Source organism: Polyodon spathula, chromosome 8 (assembly GCF_017654505.1).
Source record: "Polyodon spathula isolate WHYD16114869_AA chromosome 8, ASM1765450v1, whole genome shotgun sequence".
Taxonomy (NCBI): domain Eukaryota; kingdom Metazoa; phylum Chordata; class Actinopteri; order Acipenseriformes; family Polyodontidae; genus Polyodon; species Polyodon spathula.
The window spans coordinates 37,047,491-37,061,419 of NC_054541.1; the positions used below are offsets into that span (position 1 = coordinate 37,047,491).

Sequence of the window (13,929 nt, forward strand, 5' to 3'; positions counted from 1 at the left end):
GAGGCATCTACTATAGTAGTACTATCAGAAGACTGACACGGGTGGAACCCTCCATGTTTATACATTCACTGTAGGCTCTTTACTGGTATCGCCACTAACAATCGGTCTAGGCATCAACAGGATGGCCATTTTGGTCATGTCCACAAACAGTCGATCAGAATCACTTGAAAGAATTGTAATGTGAAAGCAAATGTGTTCTGGTGTGATTAAAGTTGTGAAGGTGAGCTTAAACTCGCTTGGAGAAAAAAAAAATAGTTTGTTTGATATTTTTCAGTGTGAAACCAAGTGCAGTAAAAAAATTGCAACATTTTAGTTAGTTTGCAAGTGGATTCTGAATCGGATCTTTATAAATAAACTAGGTATGAAAGGGCCATTATTCTCAACATACTGATTCAGCAGCACTTCACCACAGTAATCATATCGGTTCGTTTTTAAGAATCAACCACTTACAAGAATCACGCCATCCGGGTCGAATGTGATTCTTATAAACAGAGTGCAAAGAAGAGCGACCAGAATTATTTCAGGTTTAAAAGGCATGTCATACGCAGACAGGCTAAAATAATTGAATCTGTTCAGTCTTGAACCAAGAAGACTACGCGGCGACCTAATTCAAGCATTCAAAATTCTAAAACGTATTGACAGTGTCGACCCAAGGGACTTTTTCGACCTGAAAAAAGAAACAAGGACCAGTGGTCAGAAATGGAGATTAGACAAAGGGGCATTCAGAACAGAAAATAGGAGGCACTTTTTTACACAGAGAATAGTGAGGTTCTGGAATCAACTCCTCAGTAATGTTGTTGAAGCTGACACCCTGGGATCCTTCAAGAAGCTGCTTGATGAGATTCTGGGATCAATAAGCTACTAACAACCAAACGAGCAAGATGGGCCGAATGGCCTCCTTTCGTTTGTAAACTTTCTTGTGTTTTTAAACATGACATTCATGATGGTTTGCAGCCACATGCTGTAACTAACTCACTGCAAGTGCAATTTTATTTCACTGCATACTCAGAATAATTAAACAATCATACACAAAGAGGGAATTATACGAGATTACAGTCCATGTTTTTGGAAGCAATTACCTTGAACTGATCTCTGGTAATTCCTGATGTGGAAGGTTCCAATTATATTTTATTTCTATTACATTTACACATTATATATATATGTCCCTTCAAGACAGTTAGCAACAGGTGCAACTAACCTATAATACTACTCCATTGTTATCCCTCTTCATCACTTCCAATTGTCATTTACCAAATCAGCACTCGGGTATTACAGAGTGTAACCCAACACGATGTCAGGCCACTGCCCATATTATTCCTTTTTTACATATCACTCCTCTTTTAACTGTATACCAGTTAGCAAAGAACGCCTCCAAGTATTGTATAATAATGTGTTAAACAAATAGATTTGGGCAGAGCGGGAGCCTCAAAGACCAGAGCTGCACACCTCTTCACTTTGGGATATAATAGTAGAAATGGAAATTGAAAAGTGCAAGTCACCGCTAGTTGTAGAGTGGGACAGGTGTTTAGAATATTTAATGAAGAGAATATTTGATGAAGATATTTATTTGAGAATTAAAATCTCAATAGCCTTCATTTTGAATGAAATGTTATATAACATGGTCATCTGTTCATACACTGTACATCACAGTTTATTCTTAAAGATCTTGGTGATGCAGTACCTGGACACTTGGGGCAGCACTGTCCGGGTTTCACCTCAGGTCTGGAGCAGGTCACTGGAGAGCACACTGTGGGGATACAGTTCACAGTACCATCCTATGACAGGGGGAGAAACATGACAAAGGAACATGGGATTGAATGCAGCCAGGACGATAACTACTGCGTCCATCAACGCTCTCAAAATATATGTATCTGATGGATTCTATGTTCAATTTCTTGGAGAGGACCAACCCCACAACTATACAACTAGCACAAAAGACAAACATATAGCAGTGCAGTGGTGGATGTAGTCAATCCAGGTAAAGGGATTTCTTCATTCACTTTACATTTATGTTAATTAAAAACTACCCCCCCCCCCCCCCCATTCTCCTTTGTCTAAGTAAATTGCTCAGTAAGAGAATATTACTGCAACCACCCATAGGGTCTTACTGCTGTTATAAAATAATGTAAGAACAGATCCATGAGTGTGCTGTGGCAAACCATTTATTAATGAATGTTATCATTACAACGAACAGCCTAGCAATTGGAAAGACTGAGCTAGTGAAGTTATTTTTCTTGTGTAACATGGCCGTATTTTTTCTATGCTGGATCCTAAATTCAGATGATGTGTAAAAAACATAAACTTTTCTCAATTACTTGTTCGTTCCAGTAGAGGAAACTGTTTCACCAATTAAAAAAAATATTGGTATGTTAGAAGTTTTAGCAATGCATCAAGGGTATTGTATGGTTATCTTAAGAATATGAATATTCAAGAGCCAAGCAGTAAGGTATTGATTTCACTTAAGGAATTTTATTTTGTTCATAGCATCAGTATTAGCAGGGATTGCAAAATGGAGCTAAAAACTATTACAAAAAGCTCACCTGACACCTGCAGTTTTGGCAGGGTCTATCTGGGTCTATGAAGTCTTGTCCATTGTTGTATATGCGCTGGTTATAGGTACACCTGTCACACACTGCACAGCAGTCACCTGGTCAACAACGAGAAAGAGAAAATAATTCACACTCTGTTTTAAAATCCAGTTTTGAGCAGAGGATTTTGTCAGTGGTGGAGATGCCTGTTCTAACTCACTATTCATTTTAGTAGGTTGCAGGCAAGTGATGCGCGGGCAGGGTGAGACTCGGCAGACTGGCTCCCCATTAGTGCAGACACAAGTGCTGCAAGGGTCTTCATCAGGCTCCCAGTCTGTCCCATCCTCGAACTCCACTCCATTCAGGACACACACTTTAAGGGCAAGAGACAAAATAACACATCAGTGTTGGATAGGGGGACTCATCTTTGGGTCTTAAATGTGCAATGATTTAATAATGAAATCCACGTTTCCACACTTATTTAGCTTCAGTATCTTTTAAAATGCCTCAAATCCAGGATGGTATTTTTGCAGATGTACTCTATACAGTATTAAACCCACAGTGGGGTCTATTCAATTGATCTTAATTCCACTGTCTTTGAAACCAATCACCCTGGAGTTCTACACATTTATTTTTTCACAGATGGAAATACACCAAAGAGACGGTTTGGTATTCATTAATTTTTTTAACGTTGGTTCTAATTATCTCAGTGGTGATATTTAGGTAAAGCAATCTGCCACTGTTTAGATTTATTGTAAAGACCTCATTATGTATGAAGAACACAACATTGTACTTGCACTGTGCAATAAAATAATCATTGTGGATTACCGGTCCCATCAAACTCAATACAAATTAATGTAAAAAAGAATTCCATAATACCTTTGCAGATTGGACAGCAATGTTGAGGGTCAATCACAGGGTTAGAGCACTGAACAGGTGGGCACACCTCTTCTTGGCACCGCACGTTTCCATCCTGAAACAAGCACAGCTTTCTTAGTTCTTTCCGAATCGATTCAATAACCAGTGTTGAAAGGATTCCATAACTGTTTTCAGTCACAGTAGTCTGGGCTCCTTTGTTTCTGCTTACTGCATCATCGGATGTTATTTCCAGCTTAATTCAATCTAACCGGGTATTATTTAACTTCCGATGCATGAAGGTCACCATGTTTCCATCCTGGGTGAGGCAATCATGGTAGCTAAATTTCTTTATCATCATCAAAGTGTTCATGGAAGTTGAATGAGTCCCATAATTAGAGATCAGGACCATCTATTGATTCACATATATGACACATCATACATATCATGTACAGACCTGTGACAATTTGAAGTCTCTAAAAAGTACAGAGATTGTGACAGCCACCCCTTCTATCAACATACTGTATATAAGTCAACTCCCTACAGCAGCCTGTTAGCAGCAGCTATACTAATTTCACAGAATGTCAATGACAAAGCATTATAAATATTTAAACCACAACAGGTTCTATATAAAACACATTAAAGTGAATGGATATAGGTGTAGAAGTTTAGTAAAACAGAGCTTATCTTCATTTTGTTTAATATTCCCTTTACTTTCAATAATTTCTTAAGTCTCGAATATGCAATTTCAGCAAAGTTGAGAGTGGTCTTTCTCTTGCACTCCTTGCATGACAGACCCATTTCTCTTTGCTTGCAGGCCTGACACAGCAAAGACTGCATGAGCAATACACTCTCAGCTTGATAGCCACCAAACACTTAGAAACATGCATTATAAGAGATTGTGGTGTTTTATTTTTGTTATGACTTTATTGGGGAAATACACTATGCTGTCCCATACATGGCAAAAAACTTTGCAGAAAAGAACCAAACTCACCGTGCAAGTGCACTGCAGACAGGGGCTGCTTCCTGGGGGGGTGAACACCGGTCCACTGGTGTATATCCGTCTCTCATACTCACACACTGAGGGGACAGAAATACACACCAGTGAAAGCAATGTAGCTCTATAGGATCTGTAAGCCATCAAAGCCAACTTCGGAAGAACCTGCCATTCCAAGTCAGGAGAAGGGAGTGAGACACAGTTTGATAATACATTCATCCTACCAACCATATCAGAAATATTTCTGAATACCCATTGTGTAGATGTATGCGTTTGGTCCAGAGAATGTGTTTAAACCACATCATACAATAATGTATGATATATTCTGTTCACAGATGTTTGTGATAGAGAACCTTCTACTATGGAGGTGGTACCCTGAATAAAAACAAGCTAAGACAATCTTTGCAGGGCCACTGAACTGTTGTTGTGTCTATAATTCTGCTTGCTATTTATAAATTTGATATGACTGTATTGATAAAATGTTCCCTCAAAAGGCTTCTCTCCTGGCAGCATGTTTACTGTAGCTATAGCACCTCAATTGCATGTTTATTTTTATTTAGAGACAATCGCTAGTTGTAGTCAAATGCCTGGTGTTTGAAAGATTAAAATACAGAAACAGAAAATATTGTTTAGAAAAACAAGCACAGCACGATTTGATGAAGGCTCAAATGCAATCCAATCATGTTTTCGGCAGGAGACACTTTAACAGAACAATTATCTTTTAGAAAAAAAAAAATCAACTGTTAAGGCTTTTAGGAATTTTTCTGACACCGTGAAATGGCTCTATCACTAAATCAAGGTCAATGACAACAAGTCTAGACCCCGAAGGAATGTCATCTTGAAGCATTTTCTTTTCCCCTTCCACAATCCACCATCTGCTTTATTAAAAAGCCCTGAAGGTCTAATCCCACACCGTCATTAAAAAGCCTCCCTGCAGACCTTCCCATCCCACACAGGGACTTTACACTTCTGTTCAACACCAAGCACATCTGCTGCCTTTGTAGCTATCCCTCAGTTGGACTTCAAAATAGTATAAACACATTTGAACTGATAACCGATTACAGACTACCATACAGGTTTATAAACACTTTGAAAACTCATATAACTCTGCCTGCTTGTTTCTATAACCCCCATCTCTCGTTTAAAAAAAAATGCAATTCAACCACTAAAAATCTCATAGAAACAAACATTCATTAAGGATGAGGCACAGAGGGAATGCGAGACAAAGTATACAGGCTGCTTTACACAAATCACTGAACTCAGAGGTTCTGTCTGTCTTCTTTTGTTCATGAACTTTAACTCTTTTTTGGAAAACTATCTTTAAACCAGTAGCGTTGTCACAAAGCTGAGGAGGTTGAATGCACTCATGACAGAACTGGGACATGTATGGAAGTGCAGAGTGCCTAACACAGGGATTTATTTTTCATTTGCTTATTTGATCAGAGGAAACACACACACGCACATGCACACGCACACACACACACATACACACACACACACACACACACACACACAGTATGTACAAAAACCCACATACAGTATAATAGCATAATTCCATACTGTACTTCACTTTTAAAGCAAGGATGACAATATAATAACTTGGAGCAGCCCTTGTTTTATGCAGATGAAACTTAAGATGGCAGTGTGTTATTGCAACTGCTCAGCCAGGCTGGATGATTTCTTAATGATTGGTTTAGGTCATGGTATGGGGGTTAGTTCCCTGTGCTGCTGATTTTATAAACCAGTGCTTTATGTCAGTGTCAGAAACCTGTGGCTTTTTAAATCCCAGAATTCCCAGCCTATATAGTCTGTGGTCAGAGCGCAGGACAAGGATCATGGGATATGATCGAGTGAACTCAGAACTAAAGAAAAAAGAATACAAAAGAAGATGTACATTTCCTTAATGTTATTGCAGCTGCAAGTATAAAGATAGAAACTAAAACAATACACAGTAAGTTTACTGAAGAGTGTTACTTACTGTCACAGCTGGGGCAGCACTGTCCTATCTGTTTGGCTGGATGGCTGCATCTAATAGGAGGGCAATTGGGGTCCAAGCGCTCACAGGACACCCGACCTGCCTGTTACCGAAGCCGAGTCAACAGAAAAGTGTTTATTGACCAATTTTCATTAAATGTGCTTTTGCACTTTTTTATTTATGTGACAATCTAATTAATGCATTTCAAGTGAAGATTGATACTGCCCGTCTTGCAGTCCACTCAACACTGTAAACAATGATACCAGGAATTTTAAAAAACAGCGTGTTTTTGGCATTGTGAATAATTCCCTTCTTCATATGATATTCCATTGAGTTCAGGACAAGCCAGCGACAGATAAACCAAAAAGTGTATTGCTAAGAAACCCTTCATTATGACATACATCCTACAAGGGAAGTCAAACACTAGAATACCTTTTAGTCTGCAGTTCACAGTGAAGTTATGGTTCCAATTTGCTTTGTGTGTTCAAATTGCTGATGATATTCCTCCAATGCATCTGAAATGTCTCTCAACTCTCTCAACTGTATAGCTACTTGCTTTGTACCAGGCAGAAACCATAAGAACTTACCGAACACCTGCAGTTCAGGCAGGGGTTAACGGTTGAGATGAAGGACTGGCCATCAACAAACGTCTTCGAATCATATTCACACTCCTCACAGCTAGCCGAAGAAAAGCCAACAAATCAGAAATTCTAAACTATCTGGCAAACCTAACATTTCTTTCCGCTTTATATTTTGCTTAGGACCCACAGACCATAAACATCTGGTTTCACAAACTCTGATTATCTTGGATTATCTAATGCTACTTATATACAGTACATGTATACATACATGGATACACATATATGGTTTTGGCCTGTTTTTTGATACATTACTTACTGGGAGCAACATAACAAAAATGTTAGTTTTATTCGCAAATCAAAGTAGCCAATAAATGTAGCCATTGTGTGTGTCTAGATGAGAAACCAAGCCAACAAAAAATGGTGGTTGGGCCCATTACAGAACTGGCATTCCTGTCACTAGACTCTTACCGTGGGCAGCAGTCTCCAGGCTGCTGAACAGGATTCCTGCATTGCACTGGTAGGCACACGACAGGGTTACAGTGGATATTACCATTCTGTGAAGGGATATATGGAAATAACTTCATTTAAGTGACAGCCACAGAAATGTGTCCTAAAAATCCTCTTCTTGATTCCCCATTGCTATCCTACATTGTATTCCGAGTAAGGATACACTATCTAAATACTGAATTATGTAGGAACTTAAAATAGGAAAGCCCCAAGGAATTGTCACTAAGGAATCCTTGTAAGCACAAAAGAAAAACTGTAATAATTTTATTTTTGCAAAAACAGTGTTGCTACATTAGCAGGTACACAGAGTGTTATTTTTCTGAGAGAACAAAGATTTTAAGTAAAGTGTGTTCATTACTGATTACTTTTGAAACCTTGGTGCTGGACTTACCACACATGTGCACTCTGCACAGCGGTCTCCATTAGACACTCTGTCTCCATTCACATACTCCTGTCCATTCAAATGGCAACCTAGAGCATTATATCAAAGATGAACACATCAGATCAACAGCTGCATTCAGTTTAACAAAGTGAGCAGAATTATGCCAAGGCCAAATTGCATGTTTGATCTGTAAAGTAAAATCAGTTAAGAAATAGATTAATTAAAAATGGTTTAATAGTGAGGTCAGGTCCATTGCTTCCTTCTAATTTTAGGAATTCTAAGAACGATCGGTCTCCTAATATTCTTACTTTTTGTATTTGGTCAAATCAAAAGCACAAAAAAGCATAGGAAAACTGTGTTACAACAATTAGTTTAGTTTAGCTTAGGACATGTTGCTTTTTGGATGTGGGGATGGAGCTATCCTAACCCTAACTACATGAAAACATATTATACAGTATCATTGAAAAGTGCTTACATTTGTTTTCCAAAACCAGTTGTACAGCTATTTTTAGTTTTGTTTAGGAATATAATTATACTGATGTAGTCAAATATTTTGTTTACAGATAAGCGGAGTGTTTGATGTTATGGATTGGAGAATCTGCTAGAATCTCTCAAGTAACGACAGACATGTAACTGACAGAACAAAATATATTTTATCAAGTTTAATCATAACTTTGGAAAATTAGACAAGTCTGACATAAAAGATTAAAACCACATTGGTTACAGTTGCTAAAAGTACTCCATACTTGATCATTTCATACACAAACCTACGTACAAACACAAAGTAACTGAAATTCAAAAGTCAAAAAATGCATTGACCAGTAATACAGTTCATGTAAAAAAAAAAAAAAAAAAAAAAAAAAAAACACAAACTAATCAAATCCACACATGTAAAAGTAACGGTACAATAACACTTCAAAAAATTAAAAATTAAATAAATTACACAGACGTTGGTTTGCTGGAGATGCTTTATGCCATGTATTCCAGAGTGCTTGCCACATCTCGTATGGTTGCTTACTGATGTTTTATTACAAGTCCCGAGCTGCTCTGCTTATTACAGTTCTCTGCAGTTTTATAAAGCCGACATCTAACTTGCCAAACATTTAATTGATGTCAAAATCATTCAGAATGATGGCACGCATTTGCCTATCCTGGGAGCCAACTTTACCTTTTGTCACCAGAACAGTTCAGTAACTTCTGAAGCCTCTATTGACAATCGCTTCTTTTAGGAAATTATTCCCCAATGACAGGTCACCAGTGTGATAATGAAGCATTGACACTTACCATCACAGCTAGGGCAGCAAGATCCTGCCGTGGGCTTGGCAGGATTTCTACATGGGGTGTTACACCTCTCATTCTCACACAGAACTTGTCCCTCCTGCCAAAGAAAGTTAGGAAACTCAGGAATGGAGCAGATGTTTTAATTTCCCTATCTGAGGTTTCAGAATTTGAAGCTGATACACAAGGTTCCGTTTGTTTCCCCTATGAAATCGAAATGATTTTTCACTTGGATTGCAATGAAAAATACTAGTTTTCGAAACCAACTGGCACCTAAAAGATATCTGCCACTATACCGAAGCCATTGGTTGTATGCAAACCGCTACTCCTGTCCCACTAGGTATGTGTTCAAATGTGCAATTCGGGGAAGTGGAAATGAACAGAAAACCAAACATAATAAGCAAGTAATCCAATGTAAGTATTTTTGCTCACCAAACATCTGCAGATATTACAGGGGCTGTCTGGTAACTTCCACTCTGATTTGTGCTCGTGTCGAATGCCAACATGTACACAACCTGAAAACATAAAAAATAAAAATAAAATAATTACAGGAAGAACCAAGATCTGGATTTTACCCAAGTGAGTTTGTGGATTACCAAACCAAAAAACAAAAAACAAAAAACAAACAAAAAAAAGGGAAATGGTGGCTTAGTGGCTTCTACAGTTTATACTGTCCATATCTGGGTTAAAACACCCATTAAAAAGGCAATATCAAACCATTTCCTGTTCTCTCTATTCAGCCAATAACCTGAATTCTGGAACCACATGTATCTTTTGAATTTTCTTACTAAACTTCTTCTCAAAAATAGGAAAGCCATGTTTTCTTTTACCCTATCTGAAGATAATTGTATCTCTTTGGTACATTTACAAAAATGGCTCTATAGTTAGCCAGGTTATTTAGAGCTACTTGATCCCTTACCTCTGCATTTGGGGCAGCATTCCTCTGGCACTCTTTCAAAGGCAGTGCAGTCAAGAGGAGGGCAGGCGATCCTTGAGCACACAACATTCCCATTCTGCAGTGAAAAAAAGAAAAACAATGGTGACCTGGTCTTATCTCTGTCCCCTCTAAAGCACTGTACCCAGGCCAGATCCCTCCCAACTTGAGTTAAGTCCCATGGTCAGCCTACCTTTTTACCTTTCTACTCAAACACAAAGAGGTTTCTCACATGATTAGTGCCACTTTTGTTTTGTGTATTCTACGCAAAGGAGCCCTTTCACTTGATTTTTTCTGTAAAACAGGTGCATCAAAAGTCATTAAACTGTTGCTTGTAGGCATCTGAAGTTCTGTTTACTAAATCCCAACTGTCTAGGTTTACTTTTTAGTTAGGTGTCTATTTAATTGGCACTAGTTACACAGTGCTGTAAATTACTGTCACGCTGGTAGTCAGAGCAGTGCTACTCTGCTTGTAGAACTATAGACTTTGTATGCTTTACTGACCTTGTTTGCTTGTGTTGTGTACTGGTACATCAGCACCAATGTCATTATCTTTCTGTTGGGTATTGGATCCATGCAGAGCAGTCCAGTGTATGACACACAGATTTCTTCCAACACAACAAAATGTCAATTGAAATGGACCTTGAAAAAATAGATAAAAACAAAACCCTGCAGACTTACGGTATTATAGTAGCTTTACTCACTGTACACAAGCAGCGCTCACACACATCTGCATTGGTCACAAAAGACATCCCGTTGGGTATCAGCTGCCCATGGAAATCACAGCTGGAGCAGTCTCTGCAACAGGGGCCGTATGGGGTCTTAACTCCATGGGTACAGGTGTGAGGACATTGCTGGATATCTACGCATGATGGTTTACCATTCTGAATTTAAGAAAAATAATAATCAAAATTACAAAATGTTGACTTGTTGCTCAGCAAGAAATGTTCTACTAGTCACCAAGGATCAAACCAACCCGTGGCTGCATCCTATCCCCTCTGTGTAAGGGCGAAAGCTCTGCCAGTGTAAATAGGGATACGTTTGGCAGGGATGGGGTTAAATCTGTCCCTGCCAACAATCACAGATGTGCTAATTGAGGAATGACCAGCTGTATAAAAGGGGAGAAAGCCTTTGCCCTTGTTTATTCACACAAAATAGAAGATTTATACAAAACAATACAATATAGGCTGAGGATTTGCCTTCACTATAAAGTTCACTAACCCACATCAAAACACATGTCAAAAACTCACCAAAACTCCCTCTCTACAAACAAAGGACATCTCCCCCTTTATACAGGTGGCCATTCTCCAGTTAGCACTCAAAAATCTACTTGGGGAATGGCCACACCTGTGATTGCTGGCAGGGGCAGATTTAACCCCATCCCTGCCAAACTTAGCCCTATTTACACTGGCAGTGCTTCCGCCTTGCCAACCCCCCCCCCCCCCCAAAATACCTCAAACATTACTCTTGTGTTTTGCCAATTGCAAGAAAATTTAGGGCTCCTACAACAGCATCTGCATCCACAGTCCTTGCCTGTCAAGGGATTCTCCAGGAAAACAACCTCCATTAGCAATGTACCTCAAACCATTTTTATGGTCTACAGCTCCCCTTTGCTGACTGAATGAATAAGACATCAGTGTGCACTGTGCTGCTCAAAGTACAGTTCAACAAAACTGATAATTCATGGTAAGCACTCTGTTGTTTTATGTTGTTCAATATATGGTACATACTGGTAACATGGTTTAACACAATTATCCCTAGCAAACCGGCACAGTTGTGGGCCCGTAATCTTTAGTGCTCAAGGCACCATGTAAAGTCAAACACAGACAGCTTGTGGAAACAAACACTGCATGTCTTAAATGTGTAGCTGAGTACAGATTCCTCTGGAGTTTGCAAAAATATCTGTCAATGATAAACATTTGCTGACAGTATACCACTCAGGTAAATCATTTATCAAATAAGAAAATAAATGTGCGTGTGTTCAAATGTCAACTTACCATGCATGTACATTTTTGACAGCCATCCAGCGTGGTGAAAGGCTGTTCATGGTCATAAGCTCTCCCGTCTAGCTCACAAGCTGTAGCAGGAGAAACAAACATACGTCACAGTTTATACTGTAACTGGATTTGCCACTAATCCCTAATAAACAAATCTTGTGTAGCACATTAAATTCGGCTTCCTGAACACCAACAAAATATACTTTTTCCAAAACCTTATTTTTGTTTTTAAATCCTTCCAATTACATTATTTTAATCACCAACATGCAACAAATACAGCTTTGCTTTTGAGCCTGATTGTACCATCTGATGATGACAATGACTATTTGACCACATGTTGTCATTGCACTTTCTACCTTACTGTTGCTAGGGAAACATCATAGGTGGAGTGTGTCTTTGCTTCGAGGAAGAAATGAAAACACACAATCAAAGACTTTATTTAAAAAAAAAAAAAAAAAAAAAAAAACACTAATATACAGTATTGTGCACTGTTCCCACAATAGTATTCTAATGACTGGTATCCATTTGCCACTCTAGTATGTCTTGTTCATATTGCAGTGTATCGCACTGTTCCAAAATTACTTCATTGTGTTGCTATGCAGATTTGGAGTTTGATGTAAGGAAAACAATCCTTCGAATTTAGCTGTTAAATATAAAAGTTTGAACGTTATTATTTCATCACGAGGATTGCCGTAAACAACCCTTTCTAAATATCCAGGCGCACACTGAATTTTTCTTTGCTGCTTGAAACGGTGGCAGACTGAAAATTGACCCCAGTCTATTGAAATCTACTCATTCAGATCAATGCCTGTGGCAACTGGAAAAAAAGCATAATATATACAATAAAAAAAAAAAAAGTGTTGTGGGCATATAAAGACTCATAAAAATTGAACAAAAATTGAAACGCAAGGCAGTAAAGAGAATTGCACAGAAAACTGTCTGAAGTATAAAAGAATTTATAATCTACATTACCTGGGCAGGAGGGACAACATTGACCAGGCTTCTGGAAAGGATTCTCACACGAGACGGGCTGACACTGCACCGGGGAACACCTGACCAAGCTGTCCTGTAACAGCCCAGAAACAGATTTAAATGTGACATCCACATTTCATGCACAGTGACCATGGTGCAGTAAATTGTCTTCAGGATGTGTAATGTAATAAAAGAACGTCAATATGCAGTTTCAGGTTGGAACACGGTTGCTAAGCAGGTTAAGGTTCTTCCTGCCAGAGATCAGTGTTCCAGCCAGATTTGGTCTCTGTGTTCCTCCTTATTTCTGATTTACTGATAAACCAAGTGATTGGCATAAGAAATGCTGTAAACTACCTCTTGGCAGAGATACAGCACATGATCTTCATCTGTATGTCTCTGTAACCATATTCTATTGCCACTGTGCATCTTATTAAGCTAATTTTGTACTTCTTGGATTAGTCCTTCTAATAGGGTTAATCAACTATTCCAAATCATTCTGTATGAAAATAATATGTAAGATTTGCAAGTATTTACAATAAGCTGTAATTTGATATGCAGCACTGTAGTCATTTTCCATTCCTTTAAGAATTATGATTGAAAGAGGTATAATATACACTTAGGATTTGAGAACTGAGATTAACCTCCAGGTTGACGTTTTGTACTGGGATCCAGCAATTACCAGTAAACCTACATTATACGCAGAAATATTCAATTTTCTTCACAGAATTAAATAATAAATCACTCCGATTTTTGTTCTGTTTTCCTACCTAAGACAAAAAAGTACTGAACTTTCAAACTTTCAGATAAAAAGTTTTTTTTTTTCAAATTTCCAGTGCATCAGTATACATTTAAAAAAAAAAAAAAAAAGATTCATAGGGAGCTTACTCAACAAAAAGACTGAAAGAAAGTCTTGAGTGTCAAAT

At 38.3% G+C, this 13,929-nt stretch overlaps 1 protein-coding gene across 2 annotated transcripts in view; it reads right to left on the reverse strand.

Annotated features, from left to right (window-relative positions):
- Positions 1-13,929, reverse strand: part of LOC121319895 (kielin cysteine rich BMP regulator) — a 92,408-nt gene that overhangs the window by 29,548 nt on the left and 48,931 nt on the right. For both annotated transcript variants that reach the window (XM_041257836.1, XM_041257835.1), the window contains 15 exons: positions 13,007-13,100; positions 12,035-12,114; positions 10,742-10,921; positions 10,023-10,116; positions 9,536-9,618; positions 9,110-9,203; positions 7,835-7,914; positions 7,405-7,490; positions 6,943-7,033; positions 6,359-6,458; positions 4,378-4,463; positions 3,408-3,501; positions 2,749-2,901; positions 2,541-2,647; positions 1,682-1,775 (listed from right to left, as the gene is read on the reverse strand). In XM_041257836.1, the coding sequence (XP_041113770.1) occupies positions 1,682-1,775; positions 2,541-2,647; positions 2,749-2,901; positions 3,408-3,501; positions 4,378-4,463; positions 6,359-6,458; positions 6,943-7,033; positions 7,405-7,490; positions 7,835-7,914; positions 9,110-9,203; positions 9,536-9,618; positions 10,023-10,116; positions 10,742-10,921; positions 12,035-12,114; positions 13,007-13,100 (1,516 nt within the window). The remainder of the gene's footprint in view (positions 1-1,681; positions 1,776-2,540; positions 2,648-2,748; positions 2,902-3,407; positions 3,502-4,377; positions 4,464-6,358; positions 6,459-6,942; positions 7,034-7,404; positions 7,491-7,834; positions 7,915-9,109; positions 9,204-9,535; positions 9,619-10,022; positions 10,117-10,741; positions 10,922-12,034; positions 12,115-13,006; positions 13,101-13,929) is intronic.